The sequence below is a fragment of the Castanea sativa genome, chromosome 12, assembly GCF_040712315.1.
Source record: "Castanea sativa cultivar Marrone di Chiusa Pesio chromosome 12, ASM4071231v1".
In the NCBI taxonomy this organism is placed as follows: Eukaryota; Viridiplantae; Streptophyta; class Magnoliopsida; order Fagales; family Fagaceae; genus Castanea; species Castanea sativa.
The window spans coordinates 12,442,501-12,465,595 of record NC_134024.1 but is presented as its reverse complement, the minus strand read 5'-3'; the positions used below and the strand labels follow the sequence as shown (position 1 = coordinate 12,465,595).

The 23,095-nt window shown below is 35.0% G+C and overlaps 1 protein-coding gene across 2 annotated transcripts; it reads right to left on the bottom strand.

The window, feature by feature from the left end:
* Nucleotides 1–2,637: 2,637 nt before the first annotated feature.
* LOC142619797 (tripeptidyl-peptidase 2) lies at nt 2,638–22,319 on the bottom strand. Of its 2 annotated transcripts, none has more exons than XM_075793082.1 (34): nt 21,784–22,319; nt 21,565–21,643; nt 21,397–21,470; nt 20,724–20,833; nt 20,545–20,625; nt 19,946–20,032; nt 19,728–19,870; nt 18,510–18,660; nt 18,294–18,416; nt 18,008–18,091; nt 17,707–17,894; nt 17,451–17,625; nt 17,224–17,345; nt 17,041–17,120; nt 16,718–16,776; nt 16,107–16,261; nt 14,117–14,295; nt 13,828–13,940; nt 13,589–13,759; nt 13,047–13,175; nt 12,837–12,937; nt 12,629–12,746; nt 12,299–12,378; nt 11,841–11,913; nt 10,566–10,651; nt 10,417–10,468; nt 10,207–10,341; nt 9,965–10,036; nt 8,889–8,981; nt 8,282–8,377; nt 6,376–6,474; nt 6,105–6,197; nt 3,730–3,933; nt 2,638–2,913 (listed from the first exon to the last, which is right to left on the bottom strand). In XM_075793082.1, the coding sequence occupies exons 1-34, from the start codon at nt 22,148–22,150 to the stop codon at nt 2,755–2,757; spliced, it is 4,131 nt and encodes a 1,376-aa protein (XP_075649197.1). In that variant the 5' UTR covers nt 22,151–22,319; the 3' UTR covers nt 2,638–2,754. The 2 variants fall into 2 exon arrangements, with proteins under 2 accessions (XP_075649197.1, XP_075649198.1); XM_075793083.1 differs by having other exon boundaries at nt 19,946–20,029.
* Between the last annotated feature and the right edge of the window lie 776 nt (nt 22,320–23,095).

Here is a 23,095-nt window from a genome sequence, read left to right as displayed (position 1 = left end):
CGATGTTGGTTTCGATTTCATTATGTTGATGATTGGAGTGGTCCCGAAGAAGAGTGGTCTCGAATTTAATATCGAGATCACTCTTTGGTCTCAATCTTGAGACCACATTTTAGTCATGATGTCAAGACCAGATTGAGATGGGCGAGCCAAAAGCTTGCACTTGCTGATCCTGCATTCCTGCCAGGTGAGCCAAATCATTGTCCCATCTACTTATATATTGAGATTATTTTTTGAAATAATAAATAGTTACACATTTATATCTATACAATATCTAAAAATTGAAGCATGGCATTTAAGCTTACTACATTTTTTTTTTTTGAGGCACATCATCGGCCACATCACCATTTTTTAGTTTTTATTTGTTTCTCTAATATTTTTATAATATTAAATATATTAACCTATTGATTTTATATATTCGTTTTAAGCAGTTTTTTTCTAATAATATCTTTGACAATTTTAACTTTATATATACTTTGTATTTACATATTGATTTATTTTAATAGTTTTTATTATTGTTATAATCTTATTGACCCACATTAAAATAGTATTTTGGTCCATTTAAGTTTAATTTGATCTATTCAGTCCAATTGGTATGTTCAATCCATTTCGGTCCTATTCAGTCCCGCTCAGTCCATTTCTCTCTATTTCCGTGTATAATATGTTTGTTTTGCTGTTGATTAAGTTTTGTTCCACTACAACCATCAAACAAAAATAAACAGAAACGAAAACGCAGCTATAGTTTATTGTTAACTTTGTAGCCTTTGTTTCTCCAAAAAAAAAAAAAAAGGTGTAGCCTTTCAAATCAACAAAGTTGTGCAAGCTGCTTAGCTGCGCAAACCATGCGGCCACAAAATTCTAAATTCTGTTCTGGTTCTTTCTCCAGGTCAAATTTGTCTCCTGTCCTTTTTTTCGTTTTTTTTTTTTCTTCTTTGTTTTTTAAATTACGCTAAGCAAAATTATTTTTAGAAAAAATGATAATAGATCCAACAAAATTTAAAGAAAGAGCCCAATGGGCCAAGCTGCGAGCTATAATAGTAGAAAGTCAAGAAGTAACTACACAACCAACATAAGAAAAACCGTAGGCATTTGCAATGGTGGCTGAAAAATAATCATGCCAACTGGGTCTGTAGACCAATGTTGAATGGGATCCTTGCATCGGATCCAAAGATGACGAACTGATCCTAAACGAGAGGTCAATTTGGAAAGTTATTGGAGTTGTAGCTCAATTAGCACTTTATTTATATCTTCTTTTATATCGTTTTTAACGAAAATGTCTAAAATTCAAATTTTGCTTTCCCAACTATCAAATTATATAAAATAAAATAAAAATGATAAAAAAATTGTTGATAGGAATTATATAAGTGCTTTGTATATTCATATTTTGAGTCCAATTTATTTCATTAACCAATTTTATTTTATTATTAGTATTAGTAGGAGAAAGGGCTCTCTCTCTCTCTCTCTCTCTCTCTCTCTCGCTCTCTCTTATATTTTAATGTAGAAAATTGGAATTCCCAACTTTAGCTTAAAGGAATTTTTAAACTTTGAGGAGAGAAAAATCCTGTTAGTGAAATTATCAATAATTTTTGCAAAATACTCCTACTAGCTTTAAGCCCCCTTGCAGCTCTATTCCACCCATTTTAATGAAATGTCAAACTTTGTGTTAGTGTCTTTCTTTTCTTTTTCTTTTTTTTAAGATTTAATTATTTGCAGCTTCCTAAAACCTCTTATTTGTTTTATAGATATGTAAGTTATAACTTATAACTGTACTTTTACTTGGTTTATTTTTTAAGCAAGGTAAGGGGAAGAAAATAACTAACCCAAACACATGAGGGTCAATCATACTGGATAACGTTAGCCCAAGCTTGAACAAGAGGAGCTTCATGATTGCTAATTTGCTACACAGCTCAGCGAGGCAAGCTAATCCTTGCTGAAAAGCAGCAGCATCACATGCATTTCAACCAGCCCAGAATGGACCAGCAATAGCATAAACTTTAGGAAGGAACCCAATCACAATCAGCAACGCTGGGGGTGTCCCTAGTTTAATGATATGAAAAGTTGGATACCATAACAGTATAGACAGTTGAACACAAGATTCCACTATGACAAAATCACGAGTTTAAGGAACCACTAATCCCGTGGAGTACAGAATAGTATAGAGCCTAATAAACGCTGAATTAGGATCTTTATTAGGAATATCACATGACTTCAGAGATTCTGACTTTACGATGAATGATTCAATTGGACAGGAGTGTGACATTTTATTGCATGAAACGCACTCATTGAATGCATGTATATGTATCTAGTTCAACTTCAGAAGACCCTTCATTTTTGTCTTTGTTTTTTTTTGTATTCAGCTTCGTAAGTTGACTTACACATGCACTAAATACAACTTGCGACTCTCACCAACCAGCTTGTGCTTGTGAAATCTTGAACGCTAGTGACTCGATGTATATACTAATAAATCAAGTAATTTTGGTTTCAGAATTGAAGGGTTGATTTTAGAATGAAGAATTCCAACGAAGGGCTCTTCCTTTCTTATTTGTGAGTTGTCACTTTAATATCCCTCCAACCAAAACATGTTTAAATAATTTATATATACCATCCAAATGCAATTGACAAAAAAAAAAAAAAAAAGAGTAGAGAGAATGGACATGTTATTTCGAAAGGAACTATGTGTATAGGAATAAATTATTCGAATGGGCCAATAGAGTACTTATTCAATACAAGAGACCTGATCTGAAATTGAGCAACCTTTTAGAAAAGTGGCAAGCTGGCTGGAAATCGCACGTGCATCCATTGTCTCTCATATGTTGCCAGATGACTCCATCCAATCTCATCAAGCAGAGAGAGCTTTAGTTCATAGAGCTTCTTCTTTGGAGGTTCCCCGTCATCTTGAATTATGTCATTCAATGCCTGCTCCAGTAACAGGTTTAATTTAGACAAATGATCAATTCATAAGTGAAATTCTTCAAATTTTATGTTTTTCTTTTCATGTTGGACGTCATATCCAGCAAAGGAGATGCAATGTGATAGACTGACAAACAACTATAGGGTTGCACGTCTCATTATAGAAACAAGAACTGTCCAGTATTTAAAGAAAATTTTATGAAATTGGCAGCTGCTGAAAATAGTACCAATCTGAAAAGTTTTGTAATTTGTCACTCATATGAACATTTACATCATTTTGATTAAAGGATGGACAGAGAAAATACTTCATTACAAAAAAATATAATATTATGACACTGGACCCCAAAGTTATACAGGCATGGAAAAGCATTCTGTATCATTTCAGGAGTCTTATGTTGAAAAACAATTAAAATGTACAGCTCTAGTACAAGGATGAAGGTATTTCTGCAGGGTAACACTTCATAGACACACAATACAATTATAATCTCAACTCAACGGGTAAAGATAGTTTTTTTTATTTCTGAGAGTGCTTTCCCCACCCCACCCCCCAGTGCCAGGAGTGGATTTTTCTTATCCTAAAAATGTTTAATGAGACAAACTATACCGTGACAAACTATAGAGCAAATCAACATGCCCGCCTGAAAAACATAGAACTGAACATAGGCATCTAACTCTAAGTTCCAGCCACTCAACAACCATAAATATATATATATATATATATATATATATATATATATATATATATATATATATGTAAACGTGAAATATAAAATTCCATGATTGTCAGACAGTAGATGAACATGAATGATGGAAGAAAAATACCTTCAATGCTGTTCCAAGCCTTCCACTACGTCTCTCACGTAGCACTAGGAGGGTGCCATATTTAGACGACTTCACATCAACCCATTTCTTTAATTCTTTGAAGTTATCTTCAAACAGATCTGGCTGGACACCAGACTCTGGTTGCGATTGATCACGAGTAATCTCCAAATCTTTAGATGAAGCCAAGGATGATGCCTCATTGCCCTGAAACAAAAACGAGAAGGATGATGATAACAACAACAACAATGATGGTGATGATACACATCTATATCAATGAAATCTTCTTCTTCTTTTTTGATAAGTAACGTAAGAAATTTTATTAGAAAAACCAAGCAAGTACACTGGAATTGCACTATAGTGGCACAACTTTTGATCGAACTATATCAATGAAATCTTGCTGCTTCTTCTTCTTTCTCTTTTTTTTTTTTTTAATGTCAAAACTATTGTATTTGGATACTTTACAAAAAACAATTTAAAAAACTAAAATTATAATTATAATTTAAAAAAAACAAAACAAAAAACCTACTTAGATGTCACCTAATAAATTCGTCTGAAAAGGGGAGTTGACTTTGACAAGAAGACAGATGAGTCTCACTAAATCCCAAACTTCTACATGGTAATAATCAGAGGAGTTATCCCATTACCCAATAATCTCTCCAGAGATATGGACTAAAATGGTGGGAGACATAATGCATGAGCTGTGCATACTGTCTGTGCCAATGGCTCTTACTAAAGTTAATTAGATATGTTTCACCAGCAGCCATAGCTTAAAAATGCAGCAAGGAATAAGCCATATATTATGGCAATCATGGCCTCAAAAGGTGATACATCTTACCTTCTCACTGAAGGAATTCAGACAATAAGCAAACACAGCCCTCAAAAAGTGACAATTTTTTTTTTTTTTTTTTGCTAACGTCAGTATCTAGAGCTCTTATTTGACTATTCCATTGGGTATTTGTAGCCCTTGGTCCCACACATACCAGGTAATTACATGGAAAAACCTCTTGAGGTTGGCCCCCAGATGCTGGCCAGAAGTTTCCAAAAGTGACACAATTTAGTTCTACCTTTTCAATAATCACTTGCTTGTTGTAAAGGAGGCAATCATTTTCAAGCTAAGTATCACCATTAAATCACACAAATTGGGATTTCCTATCTTCAGAATTTGGTTCATATATTTGTCTTACAATTTCAATTTCAATTAGAACAGCTAAGCAGACTTGCACACTTAAACTTCAGACCAATTTCAAATAGAACAGGTAAATAAACTGTGACATCCCTGGGCAAACAAACTTCAGATCAATTTCAAATAAAACAGCTAAACAGGCTTGCACATTTCAAAAATAATAAGCTAACATATGTTCCATTCCCTAAAGTTTGCATAAATTTAGTTTTTTGCCCCTAAACTTTTTCAAAATCATTGGCACTGTATGTGTAAATCTAGTAGAGATACAATTGAGCATTGGTCATTATACTGCAATACTACTCAGTTCTGGGAGGCTTGTGTGATGCAGGGCATTTCAAGAGGCTGTTTACATTTGCAGCCTAGACACAAAACCAATAGCTAAGTCAGTAGCTAAGTTCAGCAACAGTCAGGTAGTTCACAGCAGCAGCCTATGCAATTGAGCTCCAATTCATCCAGCAGCCAAGCAAATCCTCTTGTAAGGCATTGGCCAATAGGATTTAGACAATTGTCAACCATCTGGAAGGCTGCCAATGCCAAATTGGGAACTTTTCTTTGAAAACTGTGTGTTCTTTGCAGAGGTGCCTAACGCCCTAACCACCTATCCATTGTTCTAAGCAATTCACTTTCCAACTAGTTCTAAATCATATCACAGCCCATCATACTTCCTTGCATCAAATTGCTCACATGGTTTTTTCTCTTTGTTTAAGTGCAACTTTATTGGACAGGGTGTATGGCTGCCACAGAAGATGTTTGATTTGGAATGCTGTCCTGCTCCTGCTTTGTAGAATGAGGATTATTTGGTGTGAAAGAAAAATCAGACTTTTAAGGGGTATGATCTTTCTATGGAGAAGCTGACAGCTGTATTCTTTACCACATTTGTATGAATGAAGGACTGTTATGGGCAGTCTTCCATCTTTCTCTTTTCCGAATTTCTGGATTTGTTAAAGTGTACTTTTTAAAAGGATCTTTGCTATACAATTTCTATATCTGTATAATTGAGACCACTTCTCTCCTTTTTCCTAGTAAAAATATTCTTTACTTATTCAAAATCCAACAAGAAAATGAGGCAATATTCACAAAATTTTATATGATATCAAGCACATGTTATACTTCTTTTCAAAATTTAATTCTCACATAATATTACTTGTGATGTAATTACAAAATTTCTTAAAACAGATATAATTGCTCCTACCTTTAGAGATTCAATATCTGCTAGTGCCAATCCTTTTTGGAACAGTGCCTCTGCTAATTGGTCACGGGTTATCTCCATCTTCTTCTTGTTTTTCTAGATTAAAATAAGAAATTATCAATTTTCACTCTCCAGAAAATTTAAAGTATGTGAGAGTGGCATAAGGTAAGCAGCAATGAAAAAAATAGTTAATTGAGATCAAATTGCTAATAATGAGCCTCCAGAAAGAGAAAGAAGAGTGTGGGGGACAATTATTCAACAAGATGATACACACCTCTGCTTCTTCATCTTCAGGGTCACTTTTGAGCGAAAGAAATTTAGCCAACTCTTCTCTGTCAATACTATCAACCACCTCATTTGCACTGTCAATAACCTGCATTGTGGCACTTTATAAGCTCAAGTAGAATAATAGTTCACATGTGCCCTCTCATTTAGGAATGCATATGCTTTTAAGGAAACCTGGAAAGTTTATGACTAATTCATTACACTCCCCAAAAATAATAATAATAAATTGGTACATAAGGGCAATGACCTGCATATTACCAAATTGCAAATAAAAATTATCACTGACTATGAAACATATTAGATTCAGTCTTATAAGAAATCCAACAGAGAACATTTGACCAAATACTTTTGAAAATCACTCTCTCAAATTGAGATTGGAATTGGAATTGGAATTGGCTAAATTTTGACCCATTCAACAACACTAAAAAAAAAAAAAAAAACTCATTATTTTTCAGTAAACTTTGCATCAACTTTCTGTTAGCGACCCTAAAATATGATGCCCATGGCTAGATTTCTCAATTTGCATTGTCCTGTTTTGGTTTGCATTTTGATGCATAACAGCTAATGCTCTCTTCTACCCATGAACATCCCACATATATAAAGAAAACTGTGATTAAGTAGGCAGCAGATTATGAGTCAAGATGCAGTACCATCTCATTTCCTTCCCCACAAAATTCAAAATCTCTCTGATTTATATGGTGAAGGTCAAGAAGAAAATGCAGTAAGCATATTCCAAGCAAATAAAGCATAGTAGGTGATCATCACTAGGCATCTTTTTTTTATAAATGTAGAGAATTTTTCTCAATAAGAGCCCTTTGGACTTGTCTCTAGCCAGTAAAACCTGAGGACAACTGACCTCATTCGCCAGAACAAGTTGCCAAGAAATCCAGGGACATTCACCCCTGATAGTACGGTCGTCACAAGGTATCAGATATGGTTTTACTTAATTCCAAAATTTCTAACCAGCTTTCTAAAACAAACAAGTCTATGAAGGCTTGCTGACCATGCAAAGCCCAAGAGATAATTAGAAAAAGAAAAGAGCATAGCAGCCAATGTCTAGTGCCAATGTAGCTTCATGTAGTAGGCCCAATAGCCAAGAATCTAGCCTAGGTGGAAAGCTAATCTTTTGAGAGTGATGAAGTACAAAACTGTTACAAAAGATTGGTATCTGCACTTCAGTTCTACTTAGACAATTGAGAACCACACCAAGTATTAGGTCTGTGTGGGACCCAGAAGAATAATCTAGAGATCGATTATGCAAATTGTTTTTAACTCACACCAGCATCAAGGTTAGTGAAAAACATTTTTTTTTAAGAAGGTTTCTTCAGAGTATAGTGTATGATGGAGTAAGTGTTACAGTTTAATCAAGAAATGAAAATTTAACAATTTTTTTTATTTGTAGGATGAGCTAGGTCCACTGTGTTAGAGTAGATTTCTTTGTATCTCTTCTAAACAGTGCATTTGACTAAACAGTAGAGACAATAATTCAAATTCTCATACATGGAAACCATGTCAATGGGCTCTAGCTAACATGGCACCTCCTCCCCAACTTAAGAACAGGTGGAGGGAACGAGCATGGATTCAAGTCCCACTAGCCGTAACTAAACACTGACAATAAAAAATAAAAATAAAAAACCATTTTGAAATCAATCTAAGATCTGGACCCACTACATTGCTGCCTTAAGAAGGTACCATTGCAGCGCTAGTGTAAGAGTCATATGATATGAGAAGCCCAAAACAAATACAACAGAGGGCAACTGGAATATTATAATTGCTAGCTATATTAAAATAGACTTCATATCGCCTCTCTTTTTTTTTAATGAGTTTCACATTATCAATATGAAATAAGCAAGATTTTACATTCATTTTGACCATACACTAGTTATAATAATTACCTCTTCATCATGGTGGATTTTGTCCTCAATATTGCTCTGAGAAAGCAAGCCTTCCAAAATTTTTGCAAGTAATGGAGTGTATTTTGGATATTCAGACTGCCAAAAAACAGATGAGACAAAGAGACTTTAGCACCTTGGGCATAATTTGGCAGTCCAGGACCAGTAGTAGTTCCAGAAAAGACTTAAATAAAATGTTCTTCAATTTGAAAAATACTCAAAATTAAATAAAAAGTGACAGCAAGATTCTTCAACTTGAATGACCACAAAATCCCAATTATATTTTTTGGATAAGTAAATAAAGTGTCTACGAGAAATAAACATAAAGAACCAAAGAACACAGGTTGTGTACTAAAGTATTCCCCACAAATTACAATCACAAATACTGAACATCCATAAAAAATCCCAAAAAGACCTTAAACAATTGCCAACCTCTAAATCCCACTATAGTGGAGGGAAAAAAATTTAAATGTTCCAGCTGACTGGAATATCAACAGGCCTAGCTGGCCTTGGAGTTCACAAATCCTGCTACATAATGCCAATAAAACCTAAGTCGTAGATATACAAGTCTAAATTTCATTAAGAATATGACAAGAAGCTAAGCTCTAACCTTAAGAGAGACAGATAACTTTTTCCATTCTGAGCGTTCTTCATCACTATCTTGCTTTAGGCTTGAAAGAACTTTTATCTTCGCATCTCGAACCTGATTGACAAGCAACAGCATCAAGAATCTGTAAAGCTCAGATAACAAACTGGAAACCTTACAAGTAACAACCTAACAGTCCAAAAATGGAAGGACTCACAACAGAAATATGCTATCAGTTTCAAATTTTAAAATATGTCACTGTCATGTGTATGTGCTCTGTCCTAGAAGAATATAATAAATATAATGTCCCTCCACATACTAGTGATTCTATACATATGTAGGAAAAATGAATAATGATTTCTTCATTATATAACATCATTTTTTGATAGACTTTAAAAGCAAGCATTTAAAGGTGTTCTTTTTTCTTTTTTTCTGCATATTCTTTGGAAAAGGTAAAGTCTTCATAGTTATCAGTATGTAGCTCCATTAATTCATATTGCCCACCACATAAAAGAAGCCAACTCTTATCCTTTCTCTTCAATACTTATGGCCCCATGTCCAATTCACTATTGGAGATCAATACTTTACATTTTTTAAAAATATAATTGCACACAAGGCTTGATAAACATTTTTACTTTTTTTTTCTTGGTGGAAAGAAGACAAAACAAGTATGAAAAACCTAAGAACCTCCTGGAAGATTCTATAATAAAGAATGCAAGCACAAAGGCAAAGAACGCCACATTATTAAATTACATAACATATTGAAAGACTTGTTAATTTAGAGAAATTTGTTTGATTCCTACTTGAGGCAATGCAATGGAGAATCAACTTCTCAAACATATCATATAGAGAGCCCAATTTGCAGCATTAAGAGCAGAGTGATTGAATAAATTTTCTATATTTCTTTGCATATTTAAATACGTATTTCAATTTATCTGGTTGTTATGATATATACAGAATCTGAAAAAAAACAAAGGAACACATACAATACATGATTTGACAACTATTGGTATAACATAAGCAAAAAGGCAAATCACTTGGCATAAAGTAATAATACACCCACACCACATTAACACATTTAACCACTGCACCACACTAACCTCTTCTTCTAAACGTTCAGAAACAGTCTTGGTGCCAGTTGAAGAAGAACCTTTTCCCTTGTCCTCATCAAGCTGTCAAAGGTATTTGATAAATGATAATGGACATGAGTTGGGAAATAGAATGAAAAGAATAACATCAGATGTGACATAGGTGTCACCCAAGAAAATTGTGAATTGTCTTCGACCATTACAAATGAAACAAAAGAGGGAAAAAAAAAATACATCACAGAATGTTTTTCAACCTTATTAGGTGGCACTATGTAAGAAAGTTGATATGACACAGGGTTCTTTAGTGGATTTCTCCCCTCTTCTTGTTGACCAAAGGATAGCTTTCCATATGATATTGCCCCCAGCAATAATGATCCTTGCGTAGAATTCTGCACACATATTACAAGTACCAGTTAACACATGAAAATTATTTTTAGAATGGAAACAGAATGGAAATGTAATACCTTGGGGAGCTTGTCTTTGGATGGCGGGCCCAAATATATTGATTCTTTTTTTCTACCAAGAAAGGCATTAAACCATACGTAAGCCATATGTAAATATAATAACATGATAACATACGTAAACCATACAAATAAATCATTTAGTGCCATACCCTGGAACTAAAACTGAGGTTTTAAAGGTACCATTTCCCATAACAGGACCATCTGGTTGAGAGAAAAAGCTCAATCGAATGACATCCTGCATTAAAAAGAAACCACCGAAACATTTAATAGATGTTAAAATATCCAAATTACATTGATAACCTCAGAAACCCTTTGCAAACAACCCATAGGTACTTATAATTTCAGTGAACAAAGCAATTCTAATAAATTATCCTTTTTGAACACTAGAACATATATTGATACCTAAGCAGGTTATTTAATATAATCTTTGTTATTTTGAATTTCAATACACTTAAAAACTTCTAAATCTCCAGCACAGATTAATCCAAACTGCATCAGTTTCAATGTTTTATATAGAGTTATAAGACCCTGCACATCATAGATGTAGTGCCCATTTGATAACATGGTCTCCAACCGCACTTATAGTGCTTTGTTTACTCTTCTTTCATTGCATGACTTATATTGCTTTTTTTAATCATTTGTTTTTGGTGAGCAATTTCTATGATACAAGTTATATCTTTTTTTATTTGATATACACTTTATTTTTTACTGTGCATTGCACAGATATGCTGCCAGTACACACACACATAAGCATATGCAGAAAATAAGTAAAACAAAGTATTTTCAATCAATTCCAATTAACCAACTCCTGAACAGTCTTATGATAGGTAAGTAAGAATTCTTTTTCTTTTTCTTTTTAAAGACACCACCCAGCACATGGAATATGTACTGGTGGGGGAGAGACAGAGAGAGGATAAAATCCAATTCCCAAACAGTGTTATCATAGTAAAGCACCTACACACACAGGATAATGCAATTTGGGGGGAGAGACAATCATCCTAATAATTAAGCAAACAGATATCGTAGAGTCAATAAATAATGTAAAGTGTATCCAATGCATGAGGTAGGAAAGCTTATAGCCAACTATGATAGGTAGGATTCTCAACTGTACAATAATTTCTGTGCATGTTATAAGGCCAGTTTGAAAGGATACTCAGGGTTACAGATTTTTACACAAAATACTTCAGTGAAATTCCAAAAATAAAATTTCAATTTTCAGTCACAAGATTTTTGTTGAAAAGAAACAAATAAAGCAAATATAGTAGTAACATTGAGTTTTTCAGTAGGCGAAGCAATGATAAAAATAAGATCAAGCAAAATGTATTAGGTAAATTGTTGAAGTATAAGGTTAAACTGGATGTTTGAAGCATCAAAGAAAAGAACTCATAGACTGTAACAGCAATTTAAAGAATATAATAATCCACCTTCTCTTCCAAATTTCTTTCAATGAAGAGCACCAACTGCTTTAATTTTTCCAAATATTGCACATTGTCATGCCTGGAAAAAGATAATTGACATGAGAGAAAAGAAATTTCAGTGGAAGCACCTCTTATTAACTGATATTTGTAATTCTTCAGAAGTTCTTCAATTGTAATAATAAATGTAGTTTTATCGATTGCATCTTCCCAATATTACACCAATATTGGTGCTCTCTTCTAACAAAAACAGTCAACTTAAGATAAGAGGACAGTTCCATCATTGGTTGTGGTTTACATGGTTTATTTGGCAAGATAGTAACATATTCTATATTTAAATGAACAATTAGAATACAAAATTTAAATGGAAAAAATCAAGTCCAAATGGGAACAATTTTCAGCAGAAAAGAAGAAAGAAAGAGTATGTGCTTGCATGCAGTTATGAACTACCTTGGAGAGGCCCATACCTTAGATATAGCTGTAGATTATATTCTCCTTTAGGAAGTTTTGAAAAATTTGGATAGACATCACCCATTGCATATATACGCTATAATTGGAAAGGAAAAAATTGAAAAATTGGAATTCAGGTCAGCATCTATACATGAAATAGGATTTGGAAGTGAATAACCATTAAAAAACAAAAAAAACCAAAAAGGCAAAAGAAAAGTGCTAGAATATAAAAGGAAAACCAATTACTTCAGTGTATATTATTCCAAAAAATTACATTTGAGATTGCTAATTATTCCCTTTAACTTCCTTTAAATATCAAGTGTCTACCCAATGAAATAGCAAGGTACCTTGTTTGTGTCAGAAATCATATAAAATTGAGACTCAAATTTAGTGTCATATACACGGTTGTTAAGTAATGGTATTTGAGGTTTTACTTCAGCTGCATCTTCCAATTTGAACTTGTAACTGTAGAATTAGAAGAATAAACAGATCAATATAAACTCAAAGTGGAGCTAAATGAAGCAGAAAATGAACAAAAATCACACCATAACTCACGTTAATGTCAGGGCCAGAATCTGTTTTCCAGAAGGTAGTTTGTCACGATTTGTTGCAAGGGTACAAAGTTTAGAATCAATAGGGCGATATGGAATTCTTATCTGGAACAAAGAAAGGCAAAAGATATGTATTTTAGTACAATTGACATCATCAAAAGAAATTTTATTCATAAGAGAACCTATATCATCTGTACAAGGGGGCCAACTCCACCTTGTTTAGAAGAGCAGCAGGTGCAAGTTTCTCAGATGCCAGCAAAGCTTCTGCATCTATTCTGCTGGGTGCTTCACTTCCATCAAGTACTACTTCCTCTTTATTGATGTTAATCCCATGAAACACAACCTGGGAGTTTTATGTAAAAGTCAAATGTATTGTAATTCAATAAGACTTATCCTGCTCTTGAAGAAATAACAATAGATATCATAGCCCTAAATTCACCAGATTGAATGCAAGTTATGAAAGCATTTGTCATTCAGAAACAAAATCCTTTAAAAGGAAAGGAAAGTAGGATTCATGAGAAATCTTGAGAACATTTTAACATAATTTGTAACATTAAAAAAATCTGTAAAAAATGTGCATATCAGATGGCCAAAGATGTAATATGTACAGCTAAATACTCAAGACCACATTACCTAGCAAGAGAGCCTCAAAAGAAAAACGCAAGATCCAAATAAAGGAAATGATGACATGGCTGGAAATGTTTAAAAACTACCAAAATTCACAAAATATCAAAAGCTCTAATAGAAGTGTGCTACCTCAAATTCAACAATAGTGGATTCATGACTTCCTATGCCACTTGACCAAAACTGAGCTATAGCTAATTCCATTGTCTGACCACCCACAACAGGAAAGGCAAAGCTTTTGGCAGCAGGAGAAGAAAATGTCACAACGCTCTCCCACTTTTGAGGCCTTTGTAAGGGACAAATCTGGACATTTCAAAATTGTTAGAGTAGGTCAAGACAGTCTTGATACAAATTCTCATTATATGCTGTACCTGAACGGCATCTACAAAGAATCTTCGGGTTGTATCAAATCCTGATGTTTGTATCGTTGCTTCAACCCAACTAGCACCAAGTGGCACTTCTATATATCTCCTTTCTATGTGGCCTAATAATGCAGTAAATCCATGAAAGAGAAGAAGGAATTAGTTCCAGTGACTGAGTAAGAACAGAAACTAGACAAAGGACCACTCGTCCAATTTGTCTGTATTCAATCAAGCCAAATCAAAACCACTAAAAGTATTGGTAATAAGAGATAGGAGAAAAGGACAGTTGACACTACACCTGGCTGGAATGGCATCCTTGAAAATGAAACTACAGGAGGCCGGCTCACTACAGCCATAGGCTTTGTGATAGTAACTGGAATTCTGAAAAGAGGGCCACGCCATGGTGCTTTGCAATCAACCCCAGAGAGTTCAAAATAGTGCAGACCATCGCTTAGATTGGTAGGATCCACAATGATACTGAAAAGAAGAGAACAAAAAAATACAGCTCAGAACCTGTTTTTTGTAAATAACCGAAAAATATTATTCAAATATAACCATCACAACCCATGTACACAAGATATGCACAAGAAAGTTACATCATGCTTGTAAAGATAAAATTTTCAAATTACAAGATGATAAATAATATCAACCATGCCTCAGTCCCAAAATTTTAAGTTCGGCTATAGATCCTCAATAGACTAATCGAGGTCAACCACAAGATTCTATCCTATCCAAAGTCATACTCCTTAATTGACATGTCATTTTTTACTACTTATACTAATGTTCTTCTAGGTCTTCCTAAACCTTTATTTGTTCCCTTGAATTGAATCAACTTGTTCTTATCATCAGTTTATTAATCATTCTCCTCTATACATGATCAAATCATCTCAAATGACTCTCCCTCGTCTTTTTTATTAATAGGACCACCCATATCTTTAAACTAATTTTCTTATTTCGAATTATATCTTTCCTTATATTTCCATTTGCCCATCTTAACGTTCTCATTTCAACCACACTCATGTTATGAATATGTTGCTTCTTAACAATGCCAACCCCAAAATTAAATAAGGCTTGGTGGTTGTTGTTGTAATTACCTCTTAACAGTCCAACGTTCAATACTCTTATAGCAGTACAATTTTCTCTTTTAGCTTAATAGCTATTCTACACTATAAAAATACTCCAAATGATCACACAATACCCATGATGCATTTCACCACTTCATCCCCTTAGTCTAATCCTATAATTCACTTCTTTTTTTATAGCTCTTTTATCCTATAATTCACATCCTTTTCAACTCCTCCATCCTTAAAAGCTATTGGTCTGAGATATTGAAAACTCTTGCTCTTTGATGTCTTTTGACCATCAAGTCTTACAACCTTTCATATTTGTTTCTAATTTCACATAACTTACATTCCATGTACTCTGTTTTAATCTAAAGCATCTCTCTAAATTTAACTTGACATTAATTCCACATCAAGCTTCATAGACTAAACCATATCATCTAAAAAAACATACACCAAGGGACTTCCATCTAGAATTGATCTAGTGAGCCCATCCATCACTAGTGCAAAGAGAAGAGATAAGGACTTAATGCTAACCCTTGATGCAAACCTATGGTGATAGGAAACTCACTTGTAATGTCTTTGTTCTCACACTAGTTATAGCTATGTCGTACATGTCCTTAATCTACTTAATATACTCCATATTTTTGTTTCATGTCTAACTATTTTCAATCACACTCTCCTTTCAAAGAATGTATTCTCGCCTAGTAACAACTGGTACCATGAAGAATTTCTAACCAAGAAAACCATCCTACTTCAGCTATTGGAATTAAAGGTTCTCATTGTTAGCATCATGAAAAGGCCCATAGAACCCACATATAGCGAACTTCAATTCCTAAAGCAGAAGCAAGGAAGAACAAAAGAGCCCAATAACTGCCCGTTTGGCTTGCTTCCAGGGACTTGGCTTTCCAAGGAGTGGAATATACCCCACCCTCTGGCACCAAAAGAAAACCCAATAAAACAGGCAGGCACACCAACTGAATCCACTCAATCACCCATGCACATTAATGCATTCATACAAAATTAAAGAGGCAACATACTTCAAGCCACATATAAAACTAAGTCTCTACATGCTCACAACAATTAATATTAAGGCATTCATACCATCAAAAGAGAATTAACAAAACAAAATGTAAATATTGGGCAACAGACATAAATAACAAGTCCAATTTAACCTTTATGAGAATTCATAAAAGAGAAAGGAAAGGTGAAGTAATGCTAACTGACTTGAAGCTACGCCCATTATGAGTCAGAAGGAGATACTCAGGAGCTCTGACAACTGCCTTTTCACTGGAATGTAACTCAATGCACTCCTCAAAAGGAACCAATTCTTCTAATTTACTTGCATCTTCATGAAATTTCGGTTCAACTTGAACTGTCCACTGTTAAGGATAAGTTGCTTTATAAGAGAGATGCACTGGAATTTTTTTTTTTTTATATTGGAAATTTACACACCTAGTGGGCTTGAACCCACGACCTCACCTAGAGAAGCAATGGGTTTGTGAGAAAATGAACTGAAAATTTTCAATTGGTTAGGAGCAATCTCCCTCAAATAATTTAAGCCCCCAATGATCAGTAAGATGGTTACTAAGCATAAATTCAGTAGATGTTGCACTTCTAAGGCAACAATAGTAAAATACACATTCTAACCAATGCTTAATTAATATTTTTACATCAGTAGAAAATTACATTCTGGAAAGTGACTGGTGTATAGTAGTTCAATTTTAGGGAGGTTAGTGTCTAATTCAAAACAAGGTGTAACTCTATGAAAGCTTGAAAAAAATTCCATTTAAATTTCCCTTATACAATCAACATTTACCAAGTGTCAACAATCTCACCTCAGTACATTGTTGGCAAGCACTAGGCTCCCTTAGGTATATGCCTCGAGATGTAGGAACTGCAAACAATTCACATAACAAACAACACCGTAAATTCATTTCACAATCTGAACTTGAGAAGAAAAACATCTAGAATATTGGCACTAGTGAAAGCAGTGGTCACTAGTCAAACAATTGCTGAAACAGTTGCTGATAAAAATCTCATAGTATCAATAAATCAGAATACCATAAGTAACATTTTTCAACTACGACACATATTGTCCCAAAAATCCTTTTAGGATCATAGAGATTCTAAGGCAAAGCAGGAGAGAAACTAAACTTACTTGATTTTCCAGATTGATTAATTTTTATTTGATACCAAACACATGGAACATCCCGGGACTTCTGTATATATTCATGTGCCCTGTCATGAAGAGAAATTTTGGATAAATTATAAATTACATAGAAGTCAAAACTATTTCTTGTAGTCACAAATGAGCAAAGGTCAAGAGCAAAAAATATGTAACTTGTCAATTTGCATAAGCCCGTGGCCAGTGGTTAGTTTATCTTCAGGCAAACCACCTACAGGAACAGCTGTATTCTCAAGAGCCTTCCTTACACTATATGGGCTCACAGGAATGCCCTCAGCCTGAATAGAAAACATTACACATTAGAAGCTTCAACAGATCACAAAGAGCAGAGGTAAGATGACACAAAGACAAAAACATGACTAAAGCAATGCACATTGAAAGACCTTCATTGCACTTAAGAGTAACGCTATTCCCCCACAAGCAGATGGCGATGCCATTGATGTTCCATTCATGAGCATTCGTCGTTGAAGAGTCCATGTAGGAACAGGAGCAACAGCCCCACCAGGAGCACTTATACAGACACCAAGATCTCCATCGGCTGTTGGTCCTCTGCTGGACCTGCACAAAATAAAAGACACTTATGCTTCACTCAGATAAAGTCAGAACAAGGACAGAGTCAGACAAAAATAAGTTTATTACCAAGTGTATTCAAGCCCTTCACTGGGAGCTTCAACCACACAATGAGCACCAGCTGCCATTGCAGGAGAGACATAAGCACCAACTCCTATAATGCTTGAAGTGGTACCACCAGGTGCACCAACAGTGTTTAATGCTGGCCCACTATTGCCAGCACTACTTACAAATATCAGGCGATGCTTATTCACCACCTAAATCAAAACAACAGTGACATTCATGCATGTTAGAGAGCATGAAAGACAAAAGAAGCGAAAAAATAAATAAATAACTGTCCCAAACGAGTTCACAAGGTAAGAATTGATACTTCATTAACAAGGTCAACAAATCGACCATAATCTGGCAGTAAAGTAGCTTCTCCATAACTCATGTTGATGAGGTCACACTTATGCTGCAAAAAAAATATTTTCCATGGTTAAGATGCAGTATATCTCACACCAGAAGTCTTAAATATAATTCAGCAGTGCATAAAATAGTACAAAATGCACACACACCCAAATTCCATAGTGTAAAATTCCTTAACAGAACACAAAAAACATCCTAAATGTCATTAAAATCAGAAAGACAATTAAGATAAACAAACTATAAGGAACCTCCACGGCAGCTATCAAAGCTCGAGTCAATCCTGTCCCTGTCTCCATTGAACCTAAGCGTGCATCTCCAATTTTACAAGATATTAACTGTGCTCCAGGTGCAACACCATTCAACAGAGGCTCCTAACAACAATCACATATATCAAAAGGCATTGGTTTACTGTGAAAAGAAATGCATTGGATGGATAAGCTTAGGATGAGCTTATATAGTAGTACCTTTGGGTGGAAAGCAGTTGCAATACCAGCAACATGAGTACCATGAGGGGAGCAATCTGTTACAATACTTAAGATATTCCCTTCATCATAGACATTAACAACGAATGAACAGGCATCTAATTTGCTAAACATGCCAAACTTCCGTTCAATCCTGTACAGATATATTCAATAGTTACATTCAAATATAAAGATCAACAAACTCCATCATCACCAACTGTAGAAAACATTCAAAAATTAAACACCAACTAGGATTAATTAAACACTTGCTAAATATAGTAAATAAATCAAACCTTCCAAGATGACATGTTTAATTTAGAACACCCCAAGTGTCATGCCAAATTTCAGTAAAAACAGAAACAGTTTTGACAGCCATGAAAGGGACATGCAGAACCATGCTTGCACACATACTCTCACACGCTCTCCATCATATGTTAAATTTAAGTGAAAGAAATTTTTAGTATCTGAAAATTACAGTAGTATATGATGCTAGAAGGAGGACTTTCACTTTTTTCAAGCACGAGTTACGCGCCCAAATTCACACGAGGTCTCAGTCCCAAGCAAAGGCCTTCCTTTGATGAAAATCAAATTACTAAGAAAATGACATGCGTGTACAGACTGAATTATGCATCCCAAATTTCCAGCAACCAAAATATTCAAAATGCCATCCATGAGCCAGATGTAGTTAAATTTTTCAGTGTGGCAGAGTAAAGAATTCTGAAAACAGTTTCATACAGTTATTTCATTAGACTCCAAGGCAGAAAAATGTAATTCCAATATAAATACTAAAATATTGCTGTTGTTATGACTTCTTTCCTAGGCCGTCTCACATGTTTTCACAATGGCTTCAAATTAGAAGAACATGACATATACAGGGAACTTGAACTTTGTTGAAATAGCTTACCACATGAGATAGAACATATAATAGCATCATTTAGAAAATATAAATACTGAAGATCAATAAGGTATTGTTTTACAGGCAGCAAGGATACCATCATTCTAGTTAAATTATCATAGCCACACAACAGCATAATACTGAAGTTGCTTGATGATGGGGATTATCAGTCAAATGTTATGCTTAAATGCAAAATCCATAATACCATTAAATTTAATTAATATTTTTATATTGTATTCTCTTCCATTCAACATCATTATACCTCTATCTAAAGAAGATCTTTGAACACATGCAGACATGCTACTATCACAAGTGGTTGAACATACCTATAATTAGTTAGGGGCACAGAGTCAGCAAGTTTCCCACAGTCTGGGTCATCTTCAAGACTCTGTGTGTCAAGAGCAACCCTCCATACTTCTCCGTCATGCCACACAACAGCATCAATGACAGGCCCCTTGTCATCATAGCTCTAAAATGAAGAAACATGACAATTTAGTAAAAATGGAAACTCTGGAAACAAGAAATTAAGATACTTGGCACTCACTTCAGCTTGCTTTCGTAAAATATCAATTCTACTTTGGAGATCTTCACGAGCTCTTTTCAGGTTTGCATCCTCAACTTTAGTATGCTTCTAGAAGAAGAATAGTATCACAATAAGTTAAACAAAGAAGAGTGAAAACAGAGCGTGCTGTGCAAGCAAATTAAAAATGACCTTATACATCTCGAAGCATGACAGCCGAAGAGTATGCAAATACAGTTGAACAAACTCTTATCATCTGATACATAAACTTGACTGTGGATGCATTTACAAGTTTACGGTATACCATCATTCTAGTTAAATTTTCATAGCCTTGTACATACAGCAAAAGAAGAAAGCTAGTGTTTGCAATCTAACAAGAATGGATGAAAGGAACGAAATGCAAAAGGAACCTGCAGCACAAATGGGGAAAAAAAGCAGAAAAACAAAAAAGGGGAGTTCCTTTTAATTCTACATGAAAAATGCAGCAAATAACAATATAGATACATTAAATTTCTAGTGAACATAATGTGCTTAGAATTATTTAAAAACACTAATGGTGTGAATGAAATATATATAATTTCAAGTTAATATATGGTTTGTTAATGTGCAGGAATAGCAACAACCTGGTCAAATTCATCAAGATGCTTTATGGCCTTGGCAATTTCTTCCTGGTTCTTTTCATCCCACTTTTTCTTTCTTTCTTTCTATCAAGGGAAAAGGGGCGTGCAACTTCAGTAAGGCTTTGGATAAAAGAGTGCAGGCCATATAATTCACCTAATGGATCATAACAAGCAATACATACCTTCAAACGAGAAGTCAATGTGTCTGTAAATAGTTCATACACCAACTTATAACCCACACGCCATTCACCAGAAGGGTTTTTCCACGAAGAATTGACAACAAGAGAAGCCCCTACAGAAAATTTATAGTTCAAGACAGAGCATGACAATTCCAGGAACAGAACCTGACTCAAAATCCGAATGGACATATCCCTCCCCAAAAAGTCAACATTATTTTGCAGCTAAAGATGGAATATAACAAATGTATAATTTATCACTTTTGCTGTTTACCACAGGAAATACTCCACTTGCATAAAGTAGGATTAAGATACAGAATTTGATGGAAGCCTCTAAAGGGCCAGAAGTTTCCAATAAGTGACGATCAAAACTTATATTTCTGCCATGTATAACAAGAAACACACTACATATCTTGCATCTACAATAATTGTGCATTTTCCATGGGCTGTAGCCTCTATTTAATTAGGAACGCACAGCAAATTTGCACACCAAAACTAAAATTAACCATTATAACCATATGATTGGAAACACTACATTACCCCTCAACAATTCTCCTATAATTCTGAACTATACATTTCAATGATCCAACTAAGTTCTAAAGTTTGACAAACATTACACAATATTCTTAATAACAACAGATTATTATCACTTAATAAGTTAATATATCACAACATTAACCTGAAGCTCCACAAATACAACCATCTGCATCAGCCTTCACCACCTTTGAGGTATCCACATCTCCACTCCCAGTACTGAAAACCCAACCAAAAAAAAAAACTCAGGTTAAACTCTATCCAGAAACAATTCAAACATAACACTAGTTTGCTTTAGCAGCTTTATAAATACCAATCAAGAATATCTAGTATTTTCGGCTTCCCGTCCGATGTAACTTGCAATCCAGCTGCAGCTGGGTCTACCCCAGAATCTGAAAACAGACAATGCATATATTTCAAATAAATTCACTGACTCGATCCTTCTCTTCTGATATGAAATTTTTTTTCCTTTTTCCTTTCTTGCGTACCAAACAGAAAAGGGAAAAAAAAAAGGTGATGGAAATGAAATTACCGAAGATGGCGATGAGGACGCCGCGGCCATCGAAGTGAGGGTGAGATTCGATGAAGCGATCGGCGGCAATCTCTTTCTTGGGCATGAGGGAAGCCAGGAAGGTAGACTCGTTCAGCTTGAAGTTACGCAATCGACCATTATCGTCTCCGCTAGATTCACCGAACGAAGAACCAGGCATTGCCCTAACAACACTACTTGTTCTTGTTCTTATTCTTCTACTACACTCTCTTCTTGTTCTTCTTGGTCTTGGTTTCGGTTTCGTGCGAATAAAGCTAATGCTGGGTCCTCGTGTGCTATTAATACCAATTATAAGAAATGGTGATGGTGGGGTCAATTTGGGAAGTTTAATTAATAATGGGTTTTGCATTTTTCTTTTTTCCTTTTTTTGGGATAAGGGTGTTTTGGTAATTTGGGAGTGGGAGTGGCGGAGTGGCGTGGTGGTGAGTGGAGGAGTGTTTAAGAGGGACAGGTGGTGGAGAGTTGGAGAGTGTGGGTTTGGTTGGATATGGTTTGGGTGGCGTGCTCTCGTTTTGTGTAAAATTACTGACTTCGTCCTTGTATGGTAACATTATGACATTTGTGTCCCAAAGTGGCACTGTCCAGGTGTGGGTCCCAGTTGAGTCTTCATAAGTTGGACAATGAACTACATATGGTAGGTGGTTAATTGCTTCGTCCACACTATTTTCACTACAAATCACTACAAATTATAGATAGTTAATTATTATTAGTTCAAATTTTAACTTACCATTGAGATTACTTTTTCGCTCCAACAATAACAACCATTAATAACCTGCCACTTAGAATTTGTTACGAAAATATTATGAAAATATTGTAAACATAGTATTTCTAAATCATTTCAAAAATGTGGGTTCCAGCTAGCTCAGCTGGTAAAGTCTCTGATAGTTGAATAAAAGTTATGAGAATCACTCTCTCTTCTTTCTCATTTCACTCTCTCTCTCCCTTTCCCTCTCTTCATCTAAAGAGCACAACCGATCACCCATCAGCACCACCCCACCACCACTATCACAACACATAATATTCCAACCAAAAAATCAATGGAAAATCAAACCAAAAATCAACTAAAAATGGAACCCAAAATCAATAAAAAAAAAATCAAACCAAAACTCGCGCCCCAACTGCTGTCGCCGCTGCCATGGATGCTTGGGTGGAGTGCTCACTGCTGCCATGAGAGAGTGAAGATTTGGACCACTGTTTTTGGAGGTGTTGCAGCTAATCTTTGCTGCCATCGATGATGGCATGGCGAAGGATTTGGGGCTCTCAGCCCTGAACGGAGCTCAATGTGAGCTCTAGC

Bases quoted from the DNA above. Each gene is read 5' to 3' on its own strand.
- LOC142619797 (XM_075793082.1), bottom strand. From the start codon at position 22,150: ATGCAAAACCCATTATTAATTAAACTTCCCAAATTGACCCCACCATCA. The intron at 13,760-13,827 runs GTACAGCATATA...TGAAATGTCCAG, and splicing joins TCTTTGTAGATGCCGTTCAG to ATTTGTCCCTTACAAAGGCC. The intron at 10,652-11,840 runs GTGGATTATTAT...TTTTTAATGCAG, and splicing joins AAAGAAATTTGGAAGAGAAG to GATGTCATTCGATTGAGCTT.